Below are 13,204 nucleotides of genomic sequence, written 5' to 3'. Positions count from 1 at the left end.
ATGAAGAACAAGAGAATGAGAAAAGCTAAGGAGTAAAGGTGAAAGTGAGGAAGGGTGACAGGGTTGGGTAGGGTGGGTCTTGTTTAGTTTTTAATTAGAAAGTAATAATAATAATAATAATTTTAAAAAAAATGAAAAAACAAAAGGGTAAAAAAAATCATTTCATATTGTTCAGGGACCAAATCCATGGAAACTTTGTGATTTTGGACCAGTGGTGCAAGTTGAAAACTTTTTGGATTACATTCACATTTTTTTGCTAACTATAGGGACCAAATTTGTTGTTTAGTTAAAAAAAAATACAAAGTCATTAGAATAGTGAGTAGAAGTATTCCTTAGATTTTCATAATTTTTTGAGAATTTTTTTTCCAGGTTTTTTTAAAATATAAAAAGAATTCAAGTTTTCATGATTGTTCTCACTTTGTAGAGAGTTAAATTTTAAGAATTTTGATTTGTTCAGATTTAAAAAAAAAAAAAAAAAAAAAAAAAAAACTTATGGGTTGAATATTTGTCATGTTTTGAGGATGGGACACATGTCACCTCTTGGAGAGGCATATTGTGGAATTTTTATTTTCACTTTTCATTTTTCCTTTTTAATATATCTTCTTTTTTTTTTTTTTTTTTTGTAATTTGTACCCTAGAAATAATTAACATTTCTTGAAAATTATTAAAATCTCGTAATTAATTACGAAAATATCATATCATCTCGTAAGATTTTGATGATAAATAAAATCAAATTCTGATCATTTATTTTTCCAATTTTAAAGCAATAAATTACTATTGCAGTTTCTACCGTTTTTTAAGTTCTTACTTATTTGATAAACGATGAAATGTTAATTTTTGTTTGTTGTAGATTTGAAAGAAAGAGGAAACATTTTTTTAATCAAAAATAGGTTGGTTGCTATAAACATAGTTTTACAAAATATATGAATATTCATATACGTTTTACTTATTGCATAAATTACGTAGATATCGCTTTGCAATGCAATGATCAAAAACTATTTGAATAATAAATAAATAAAGGAAAAATATTGACTTCATTTTTGGATAAATTTCATCCTTCTTCAAAACGAAGGAACCACTCCATACTCTACCTCTACACCATAACTATTACAATCAGACGCCGCCGTAAACAACCACCTATCCGCATTCAACTCCGTCGTCGACTCCGTTCGCTTTGCAAACCGGCCTTTGATCCGCGGCCGCTGCTCAGCATAGGCCTTCCGTGAGGCGTACCGGATTTTCTTCTCGAATTTTCTGTTCTTCCTCTTCTCCCTGTACCTCATAACCCTAGCCATTCTATCCATACGCTTTGCTTTGTAATCATCATCCGCTCCTTCGTTGTTTTTCTCCGACACGACGCCGTTTACCGGTAGCAAGAACGCATATGATACGTTTAACATCGTGTTTTGCTCTGGTACGACGCCGGCATCCATCGATGAAGACGATACCTGAAATTTCGCGAGATTCATACATGAATATAAAAAGCCAATATCTGTAGCTTGGGGACTTGTATTTGGATTTCAATTGAGATGTTTACGTTATGGCTGCTGCTTTTTTCGTAGGAATTTGTAGCTGATTTACTGAAATCGACCTCGAATCGAGTTCCCGGTGATTGATGATCATCAACAATGTGTCGCGGTTGGGAATTCTTCGTCGGCGACGTTCTTTGTACCGGAACCACGCAGTCGTTAACTGAATCAGGGAATTGGCTTTCGAGTCTAACCTCCGTTGGAACCGCGAATCCAAAATCGAAGCCACGATCGGCGGCGGAAAACAGATCAACCATTTTCGTATCTACCGGAAATTTCAAACTAACATGATCTTCCTTGCGAACGAAGCTCTCGAGTTCACTGCTTCCATATCCGGAGATTGAATGCAGCACGTTGCTGCCGTCGGTAGTCTTCACAACAGCCTCAGCCGAATCATAAAACGGCACCACCGGAATCCGAACGTGACGCCTAGCAAGGGGATTCACCGAGTGTATATCCCGATCGCAAGTGACACATAGCGCGGCGGCGTCCGCCTTACAGGTGACATACGCCGGCGACTGTTCACACAGCTCACACATCCACACACGCTCATGTCGCGTTTCGTTGTGCAGCTTCTTGTCACACACCATACACAAAAAAATCTTATCTTTACAGCAAAAAAGCAAAGCTGAAGCGGACTTGCAAGAATCACATGGCTTCGCCTTCGCCGCCACGTTCCACCCAGCCGGAAAACACTTGGCTCCACCATTACCACCGCCACTGTTTTCCTTTTCCATCATCTTGATCGTTGATATAAGATAATTGACTGGTCGTCCTGTGTCTTGAAACTTGTGGTTGTTGGATCTACAGTTGGAAGAAACTGGATGTATGCGAGTGTGTATATCTAGTCATCTACATAATTGCAAGGTTAGTATTTAGGAATGTAAAGTAGTGGAAGTTTAAGATGACACGTGAAGCAATGACAACCATGAAAAAGATTTGATAAATATCTACAGTAGATGAGGAGATCGCCGACGTTGGGCTCTCCGATAATTGAGAAAAAGGCAAATGTCGTCATTACACGTGGAACGTTCGTGGCCATCCAACCTCAAGCCTAGAATCTTTGTTATAAAAATGGTGGATGGGATTTCCATCCTCCTACATGGTAAGAGCTAGACCTGCACAAAAAGGTATTGGACTAGATCTAAAAAAAGATGAAGACCGAACCAATCTAAAAGGAGATTGGATCGGAAAAAAAATGGCACGAGACTATTGCGGACCAGTCTGAGACTGAACGAGATCGGTTTGAAAAAAAAAACCGGTAGCCAAACTTTATAAATATATAATTTTTGTGTTACTTATACAATTTATAATCACAGACTATCTATTTTATATTATTTTTTTTTCTTTTATTAAATTTAAATTATCAATTTTAATAAATCTTAATTTATTATTTTGGTGATAATATCATATTTGTAATGGAAAAAACTCAAAACCAATACAAAAGAATCGAAAAATACTGAAATCGAACAAATAAACTCGTAAACCGATACGAAAAAGACGCATAAAAAGACCGAGAGACGAACCGAAAAAGACCAGTCTGAAAAAAGATCGGTCTGAAAAAAAAAGGTCAGGCCGAAAAAGATTGTCCGAAAAAAGACCGGATCGGAAAAAGACCGAACGGGACCAATCTGAAAAAAGACCGAATCGTTTCGAGACTAACCTCAAAAAGACCGGACCGTTTCGAGATCGATCCAAGACTGGTCTGGGACCACCAATGTGCAGCTCTAGTAAGAACTAATTCAATGCCAATGGAAAGTATTTTTTTAAACTTATTTATCAAGAATTAATCTTACACAAAATAAAATATTTAATGAAGGGTTAATATGGTTTTTAAAGAGTAATGGCTTCCCAAATCATCAATAATAATCGTTTCGCCAATAATTAGATATGGTAATGAAGGCAGGAAATACAGAATATCCCAAATCCTATCTCTGAATCTCCATTTCAATCTACATCCCCATCTTGATGCTCACCAGGAATATAAATGAATCTCCATCCCCACCCTCAACAGGGATCAGGGATTCCAGCAAGGAATCAGAGATTTCTTTTTCTTATTTAATATGAAAATTTTTATGTAACATCCAGTTTCTCGTATGTATTTAAAATCATAATTTATGCACTTTTATAGAGGAACTCGACGAGTTGGGAGCCCCAAACTCGTCGAGTAAGAATTATTTGGGACGCGGGTTAAGAAACCTACTTGACGAGTTGAGAGGCCTCAACTCGACGAGTAGGCTGGCAGAAATGAAACCCTAATTTTCAGGGTTTTGCACCCTATTTAAAGGCCTTAATGTTTCATTATGGCCTCCCTCATCGTCCTCTTAGTCCAGACCAAACCCTAATCGTGCATCTTTCCCCATTTTGGGTGTGAGTGAGCCTTAAGAGTGTTCTTTGGTGTTTTTCTTGAAGGAGTGTGAAGTTGGTGGTGCAACATCGAAGGGAGGAGCTTTAGATCCGGGATCTTCAGTGTTTTGTCAACCATTTGGAGGTATAAAGTCGATACCTTGACTATTTATTTGCTAGATCTCTTCTTTGAGAAGTTTATGGTCTTAGTAGCTTGTTTTGGTGTTATTTATGGAGTTGAGCATATTATGAAGTTATGACTTTAGATCTAGTCATTTCATGGTCTATTGAGACTTAAAGTTGCCAGCTTTATCAAGTCCTAATCCTCCTCCATGCCCTAGGTCCCTTATAAAGCTTAGTTTGAGGGGTTTTAGCCTCTTGATACCATGCATGGACATAAAGTTAGCAACTTTATGTGGTATCTCAGCCCAAGGGGACCAGATATATGGTTTGGAGGCATTAGACTCGCTTGGAAGGGACTGAATGGGTTAAGACTAAGGAAACTCGACAATTTGTTTACCTAACTCGGCGAGTAGGATGGTGGTCCCCCGGCCTTTTTAATTACTGAGTAAACTCGGTGAGTTGGCTAAGGTTTTCTTGGCTTTCTGAAGACAGAAAGAGCTCGATGAGATCACAAGGTGACTCGACGAGTTGTACTGCAAGGTCCCGATTCTATTAAGAAGGAGAAACTCAACGATTTAAAGGAAAACTCGACGAGTTGAATCGTGACTTCACGATTCTGTGATTTATGGGAACTTGGCGAGTTGAGGAGTGAACTCGACAAGTTGAGTCAACTCGGAGCGTTGACTTTGACTTTGACCAAAGTTGACCCTTAAGGGGGTTATGAGTATGAAAGGATAATTAAAGGAAATCTTTTATGTATAGGAGTTTGAGTGGGGTTGATTTCATAACCGAGGATAGTTCAGCTACTTCATAGCATTTGTCTTTGTGATAATTGTCCCGTATGCCACTATATGTTATGCTTTATGTGATAGTGGTGGGAGGGGCAAAATAGTCCTCGTTACCGGTTGAAAGAGACCGAAGGGGGTAGGCCAGCTAGGGGTGTGCAAAAAAACTACAAAACTGAAAAACCGAGCCGAACCGGCCAATCCGAAACTAAAAAAAACTGTAACAAAAACAAACGAAACTGCAAAAACCGAATATCAACGGGTCGGTTTTTTGTTTTGATATTTAGGTATTCGTGGATAGCCGAAACGAACCGTTTGATATATATATATATATATATATATATATATATATATATATATATATATATATATATATATATATATATATATATATAGTGAAAAGGGAATATACATTACATCCTCACTTAAGCTTAGGTACTAAACAGTTGGATTAATGTCTAAGTCCATAACTATAATTGGTGAGACTTGACCCGACCCGGCCCGGCATGGTCCATTTAGGTTGCATGGCATCATGCATTTGGATATACTATAATGAAAGAAATAACACTTAAGGAGTATTAATATATTATAAGTTCTAATATATTAATAGGATTATTTAATTAGTATTGATCAATAATTAATTTAGAATTAATTACGTGATCAAAAGAAGACTAATTAAATATATGGGTTGATTGTGTAGATCATCCATACTTGTATAGTGGGCTAATGCTCCATGGATTATCAAGTTTGGCTAAAACCCATAGGATTCTCCATGGTGTATTTGAACCCATGGATCTAAGGAAATGGAAGGCCATGACCATTAGGGTTTACCCTAATTGTGACACTATATATAGATCATATCATTGGGAAAATCAGCCACTATGTGTGAGTGATAAGGCTAGCCGATTTCATGAAGTGTGTATGTTCTCTCAAGTCATTCCATGTGCATTTGGTGTCGTGTGAACCATTTGAGGTGTCACACTTGGGGCACTAGGCACTCAAGCTTCATGAAGACAATCTACATCAAAGAGGTATGTAATTCTAACTTGATATATTCATTTGAATCAATGTTATTATGCTAGTTAGGATGAATACCTTGGAGAGTTCATATTTGCATGTATAATAGAGAAAACATAGATCCAAGGTATTTAGGGTTGCGTGTACACTTAGGAGTGTTAGAATGCTTAAAACCCAACATAAACCTCTTGAAAATACATTGTTTTAGTATATAAAGATTACGGTTAGTGGATTCACGATTAATACTTGAAGATGTAAATTCAAGATTGACACAAATGGGTTTAGGGTTTAGGGTTTAGGGTTTAGGTTTAGGGTTTAGTATTTAGGTTTAGGGTTTAGGGTTAAGGGTTAAGGGTTAGGGTTTAGGGTTTAGGTTTAGGGTTTAGGTTTAGGGTTTAGGGTTTTAATAAGGAAGCAAGAGTATATTTACCAAGTGAAACCAAAACGGGTATATTTACCAAGTTAAAACTAATCGGTTTTATACAAACAATCCTATTTGTGCATGCAACCCTAAATACGAATCTATATTTTCAATCTTAGATACACAACATTATGAACACGTGAAGAACCCTAGCATACTCCTAGGTATTTCGAAATTTAGATACTAGAAGGGATTACATACCTCTTGTTGTTATATTGTAATAACAACTCAAATCTTCAATCCTCTTGTCTTTGAAAGGAAGCACCACAAGTGTAGTACCTTTAATGGCTCACAAACACCAAGAGAAAATGGAGAGGCGAAAGAGAGAGAGGGAGAGAGAGAGAGAGAGAGAGAGAGAGAGGAGAGAGGAGAGGCAGAAAATCGGCTCTAGGAGGTTTTGGGATCAAGTGGCTGATTTCCTAGGCTGAGGGGTCCTTATATATTAGGGTTTCATTCCTTATCCTTATCTGATTGCTTGCCCACCAAGAAGCCCATGAGATAAGTCTAGAAGCCTTATCATGGACAAATTCTAGGGGCTTATCCCCTTGAATTCGTCCACCCTATCCTATAGGGTATCATTTGCACTACTTTGCAACTATCACATAATTACAATTCAGTCCCCCTAGTTTAGTTAACTTCTTTTAATCACAAAATTAACTCTTAATTAATTCTTGACAAATGTCAACTAAATAAATATGATTTCTCTTTTAATATATTATTCTTATAATATACTAATAAACCATAATAACCTCTTTCTCTATCATATCTCCAGTCAAGTTGCTTTGGTGAAGGCAACCCAAAAGGACCATGCACAACCGGGTCAAATACTTACCAAATATGGCTACAAGTTTAGACACTAATCCAACAGTCTCCCACTTGGATAAGTCTAGTAACCATAAATGCAAGAACAACTCGATTAGCAATCGTAGCTCTCAAAGACGTTGTCGAACTCTGTTCTTATCAATAACCTGTCCTTTAGATAAGGAATCGCATAATCCTCTATTCTAGATATCGTGTGGACAATCACAACGAACATAGTCATACTTGTTGTCCAACAATTTGTTTCTCGATCTCAGATTCATTTGACATAGAAGTTAATTGAACTCATCAATTCAGTCCTGACCGAGCTCGGCACATAAGTCAAATCAAATCATCGAGGGGCCCTGATATCACTTTTACCCTCTTAGGATAAAAGGAACAGATAAACTTTTACTTATATGCATTTAATATTCACTAATTAAATCATACACAACAATGTGTTTTATAACATCAAGTTACTGATGCGTTTTCACATTATCAATGCACAAGCAATCAGCAAAAATAAACTGTATATCTTGGTTTTAAGACCATATGATATTATCATCTTGCGATCACTCGTCATAAATTCCATGAAGTGATTCCAGCAAGCATGGGTTTATTCGAATGCTCAAAACTTGTTCATCAGCACTCATGAACGTTGTAGCAAACCTTTGTTATGTCTAATACCTTTCAGAAAATCTACACACTAATTCATGACAGTCTTCATTCATACCTACTTCCAACATATGAATGACTGTGGACCATTTCAATAATCTATTATTCAGGAAGTCAAAACATGCAAAATGAAACAATAGGTAAATAATTAACATTAGACAATAGCTGTACTAATAAATAATACTCAATTATTTAATCATCGAATGTCAATTACATTTATCTATTACACGTTTCCAAACTATCTAATCTAAACTAATATCGCCCTTCAGCCGAATGCTCCTAGCGTGTTGCAAGTGCTTACCCTTACTCAGTCCATTCGTAAGCGGATCTGTTGGGTTATCCTTTGACGATACCCTCTTTACTACGAGGAGTCCTTCTTTTACCCGATGTCGAATAAAGTGATATTTTTTGTCGATTTGTCGAGATATACCATGATTCCTCGATTCCTTGGTCAGGGCAACCGCTCTTTCATTATAACAGAAAATTTCCATGGGCTCCTATTAAATTCTTCAGCTATATTGCCTCTTTTGATGCTTGGCTCGCTGCAATGTACTCTGATTCGCACATTGAATCAGCTACGGTCTCTTGCTTGGAACTTTTCTAAGTCACTACTCCTTAATTAAGGGTAAAGACCCAACCTGACTGCGAACGGTAGTTGTCCCTGTCGGTCTGAAAACTGGCGTCACTATACCCTCGCACCTTTAAGTCATCACTCCCACCGAGGACTAGAAACCATTCCTTGGTCCTCCGAAGGTACTTAAGAATATTCTTGACTGCGGTCCAATGTGCTTTGCCAGGGTTCCCTTGATATCTGCTGACCACGCTCAAAGTGAAGGCCACATCAGGGTGAGTACAAGTCATAGCATACATAATCGAGCCAACTACAAAAGCGTAAGGTACTCGGCTTATCTCTACTATCTCGGCTTTGGTACTCGGACCTAGAGTCTTACTCAACTTGGCATTACTTTGGATTGGTAACTCCCCTTTCTCGGAATTCCCCATACTAAAACGTTTTAGTACCTTGTCCAAGTAAGTATTCTAACTAAGTCCTATTAGACTTTTACTCCTGTTTCTCACTATCCTTATTCCCAAAATATAGGCAGCTTCTCTGAGGTCCTTCATAGCAAAGCACTTCCCGAGCTAGGACTTAACTTCCTGCAGTGTCGAGATGTCATTTCCTATGAGTAGTATGTCATCGACATACAATACGAGGAAGCTTACTACACTCCTACTGGATTTGACATATACACATGATTCATCTTCGCTTCGCAGAAACCCAAACTCTTTGACTTTCTCGTCGAAACAATGATTCCATCTGCGAGACGCTTGCTTAAGTCCATAAATGGACTTCTCAAGATTACACACTCTATTAGGATGCTTTGCATTGACAAAACCCTCTGGCTAGGGTGAGCAAAAACCAAACCGCAAACCAAAAAAACAGAATAAATCGAAACCGAAATGAAAACCGATGGTGCGGTTTTTAGTTTTGCAAAAACTGAAAATACTCGGTGCGGTGCGGTTTCTAGTCTTGCAAAAACCGCAAAAAACCGAACCGCACCGCATATATATATATATATATATATATATATATATATATATATATATATATATATATATATTAAATGTTGATATTCGTAAGAACCAAGAACTTATGACAATTAAAATTTTCTATAAATATAAATATCTAGCTTATCTATGAGAGGATGATTGTATATTTTTAAGCATACATTCAGTGGTATTTACAATAACAAATAATATTTATGACATTTTTTTAACATTTAAATATGAAGATTACTAGTGATATACTATCATTTTTATGAATACATTAGATGATATTATTGTATGTACTTGTGAAACAAATTATATATTAAATTCATATTATATTTAAACGTTAGAAACATGTTGGATGAATGGTTATATAATTTGATTTCAAACCAAGAGGTGGTGGTATCGATTTATCTCCAATAAATGATTAGCACTCCTCATCTGAGTCAAATTAACTCACTGAGTTACTTGAGTTTTAGTAAAAAGGCAAAAAATAAATAAATAAAATAAATAAAATAAATAAAAAAATAATAAAAAAACTAATAAAAAAACGCAGAAAAACCGAACCGCAAAAAGCCGCAATAAAAAACCGCAAAAACCGAACCACATAAAACCGAACGGTGCGGTTTCTAAATTTCAAAAAACTGAAGTTGCGGTTTTCGATTTGATTTTGGTCAAAAACCGCACCATGCTCACCCCTACCTCTGGCTAAGCCATATAAACATCCTCAGCCAACTTCCTATTAAGGAAAGCGGTTTTGACATCCATTTGCCATATTTCCTAATCATGAAATACAGCAATGGCAAGCATCACTCTAATAGACTTTATCTTCGCAACTGGTGAGAAGGTCTCATCGTAGTCAACTCTGGGAGTTTGAGTAAATCCCTTTGCAAGCAATCACGCCTTCTAAGTGTGCACATTCCCATCCATTTCGCTCTTCTTCTTGAAGATCCATTTGCACCCGAGCAGGTACATGATCAACCAAGCTCTAGACTTGGTTATCGTACATGGACTGAATCTCGTTGTCCATCGCCTCTTTCCATTTTGCAGACTCCGGGCCTGCCATGGCTTCCTTGTAGCTGTTAGGTTCGTCTAAATTTATTAGTGTACTATCACTAATATACGTATCACCCTCGGTGGTCATATGAAAACCATACAAAACGGGTGGGACACTAACTCTACTGGAACGTCTAAGAGGTAATGATTCATCAATCGGTTCAACTGTAGTTTCCTCCCCAAGTTGAACGCCAGTGTTAGAGGTTCCTTCATCGCTCGATGCTTGAATCTCTTCAAGATCGATTTGCCTCCCACTGTCCTCTTGGCTTATTAGTTCTCTCTCTCTCTCTCTCTCTCTCTCTCTCTCTCTCGAAAAACCCCTCTCCTCGCAACGAAGACAACATTGTCACTCGGTCTATAGAAGAGATATCCAAAGGACTTCTGCGGGTAGCCGATGAAAATGCATCGCTCACTACGAGGTTCAAGCTTGTCTTGAGTCTCTCATCTTACGAAAGCCTCGCAACCCTAAACCTTGATATGTGCTAACGAGGGAGCCTTCCCTGTCCACATCTCGTGAGGTGTTTTGTCAACCTTCATCGTAGGGACTAAGTTAAGGATATGGATGGCAGTCTCTAAGGCATACCCCCACAATGAGATAGGTAGTGAAGCACGACTCATCATGGAATGAACCATGTCGATCAAGGTTCGATTACGCCTCTCAGCCACACCATTCAACTGCAATGTCCTAGGTGGCGTCAATTGAGAAACTATTTCGCATTCCTTGAGGCAATCGTGGAATTCAAGACTTAGGTACTCTCCTCCTTGATCAGATCGATGCATCTTGATTTTCCTGCCCAATTGATTCTCCACTTCTTCTTTGAATTCTTTAAACTTTTCAAAGGTTTCCAACTTGTGCTTGATTAAGTAGATATACCCATATCTACTATAATCGTCGGTGAAAGTCATATAAAAGCAGTTCACATCCCTTATGGTGGATATAAAGGGCCCACACATATCGGTGTGTATGAGATCCAATAAACCCTCACCCCTCTCACAAGTGCTAGTGAAGGGTGCCTTGGTCATCTTTCCAAGTAAACAAGACTCGCACACATCATCATCCCTAAGGTCGAATGACTCCAACACTCCATCCTTTTGGAGTTGGGCTATGCGTTTCTTGTTGACATGTCCAAGACGACAATGCCACAAGCATGCTTTATCCATACTATTGGAAGAATCCACACACAACACATCATTTCCTAAGTTATCTACAACCATAACAGTTTCATATATTCCATTACAAGGCAATGCTTTGAAATATAAAACACCATTTAGATAAGCATAAATAGAACCTTTTTCATTATCAAATGAATATCTAAATCCTTGTCTAAATAAACCATGAAAAGAAATGATGTTTCTTGCCATATCTGGCGAATAGCAACAATTGTTCAAATCCAAACCTAATCCATTACTAAGCACTAAGTAATACACTTCAATCTTTGTGGCATGCGAAAATCTTCTATTTCCCATGATTAGGTTTATCCTTCCTTGCTCCACATCCCTATTTCTTCTTAGTCCCTGCAAATTAGAACATATGTGAAAACCACATCCTGAATCAAGAACCCAAGAAATAACATGCGATGAATCATTAGATTTAATTGTGTAAATACCTGCGAAAGATGGCTTGATCTTTCCCTCCCTGATGGCTTGTAGGTATTATGGGCAGCTTCTCTTCTAATGCCCTATCTTGTGACAGTGGTGGCACTCTGCCTCTTTAGGGTTGGAGTTGGGCTTAGCAGAACTAGCTTGGGTTCCACTAGAAGAAGTGCCATCTTGGGACTTTCCCTTGTGGTGACTCTTTGAGGGAGCCTTCCTCTTCTTGCTCTTCCCTTGACCTATTACCAAAACAGGTGCAGCAGTGGGAGTGGGAGTCGGTGCAACAGACTTATCCTTGAGATTACTCTCAGCAGTCCTTAGCAAGCCTTGAAGCTTGCTCAAGGTGACCTCTTCTTTGTTCATGCAGAATGGGTTGTAGCAGGGAAGCAAGGAGTGAAGGATGATCTTAATTGCCAGCTCTTCATCGAAATTAACATTCAACTTCAGCAGGCGATCAACATATCTCTGCATCCTTTGCAGATGAGCGGTAAGGGACTCTTCATTACCCATTTTGGCAGTGATCGTCGAAGTGACGATCTCATACCTTTCTTGCCTCGCACTTTGGTGGTACCAGTCCAACAAGTCTTGATGCATTTCATAGGGATACATGTCCTCATAGGACTTTCTGCAGTCATGGTTGCTAGCATGATGCAATGGACTTTCGTGGCATCACGCTTATGGGCCTCAAAGGCAGCGATTTCTTCAGTAGTGGCAGTGTTGAGGTTGATATCCTTCAGCTTTTCATCAAGGACATACTCTTTGTCCTCATATCGAGTGACCATTTGGATGTTGTGGATCCAAACATTGAATTTGGATCCGTCAAAGATCACTCTCCCACACAAATTCATGAGTGAGAACGAGTAGGAGGAGTTCGAGCCGAAAGCATTGTTGTTGACGTTCGACATCTGAAATAGAAAAGGACAAAGTTTTATTAGAAATGAATCCCCAATTAAACACCCAAATGAAAAAGTAGGGCTAGGATCCAACAACATTATTTACAAGTTATAAGAGGGATGTCATAATCTAACATGCTAATAATTTGAAGGTAAGTGAATGACGATTCACTAATTCTCCACCATGAAAAATGAAAAAGAGATTAAGTTTTAAATGTATTGAAAACTCCTAGATTCCTTTGAGATTCATTGAACTTTTCAATGGCATGTTTAAATTTCGATGTGCCCCTATAGTTTGTGACTGGGATGCCGAGGATCACAAAGCCGGTGTGAATAACCATGCAAATGTACAAGGTGCCCTCATTGTTATAGTCACCTATTCAATGTGCCGGTTAGCCACACACGCTCCATCGAACTATGACA

At 38.1% G+C, this 13,204-nt stretch overlaps 1 protein-coding gene across 1 annotated transcript; it reads right to left on the bottom strand.

The window, feature by feature from the left end:
* Nucleotides 1-985: 985 nt before the first annotated feature.
* On the bottom strand, nt 986-2,384 carry COL5 (CONSTANS-like 5). Its single transcript, XM_078969273.1, has 2 exons — nt 1,538-2,384; nt 986-1,448 (listed from the first exon to the last, which is right to left on the bottom strand). The coding sequence occupies exons 1-2, from the start codon at nt 2,267-2,269 to the stop codon at nt 1,062-1,064; spliced, it is 1,119 nt and encodes a 372-aa protein (XP_078825399.1). The 5' UTR covers nt 2,270-2,384; the 3' UTR covers nt 986-1,061.
* Between the last annotated feature and the right edge of the window lie 10,820 nt (nt 2,385-13,204).

Source organism: Lactuca saligna, chromosome 8 (assembly GCF_052625555.1).
Source record: "Lactuca saligna cultivar CGN05327 chromosome 8, ASM5262555v1, whole genome shotgun sequence".
In the NCBI taxonomy this organism is placed as follows: domain Eukaryota; kingdom Viridiplantae; phylum Streptophyta; class Magnoliopsida; order Asterales; family Asteraceae; genus Lactuca; species Lactuca saligna.
This window is presented reverse-complemented; position numbering and strand designations above follow the sequence as displayed.

Coding starts and splice junctions, on each gene's coding strand:
- COL5 (XM_078969273.1), bottom strand. CDS start 2,269: ATGATGGAAAAGGAAAACAGTGGCGGTGGTAATGGTGGAGCCAAGTGT. Junction 1,449..1,537: donor AAAAAAGCAGCAGCCATAAC/GTAAACATCTCA, acceptor GCGAAATTTCAG/GTATCGTCTTCATCGATGGA.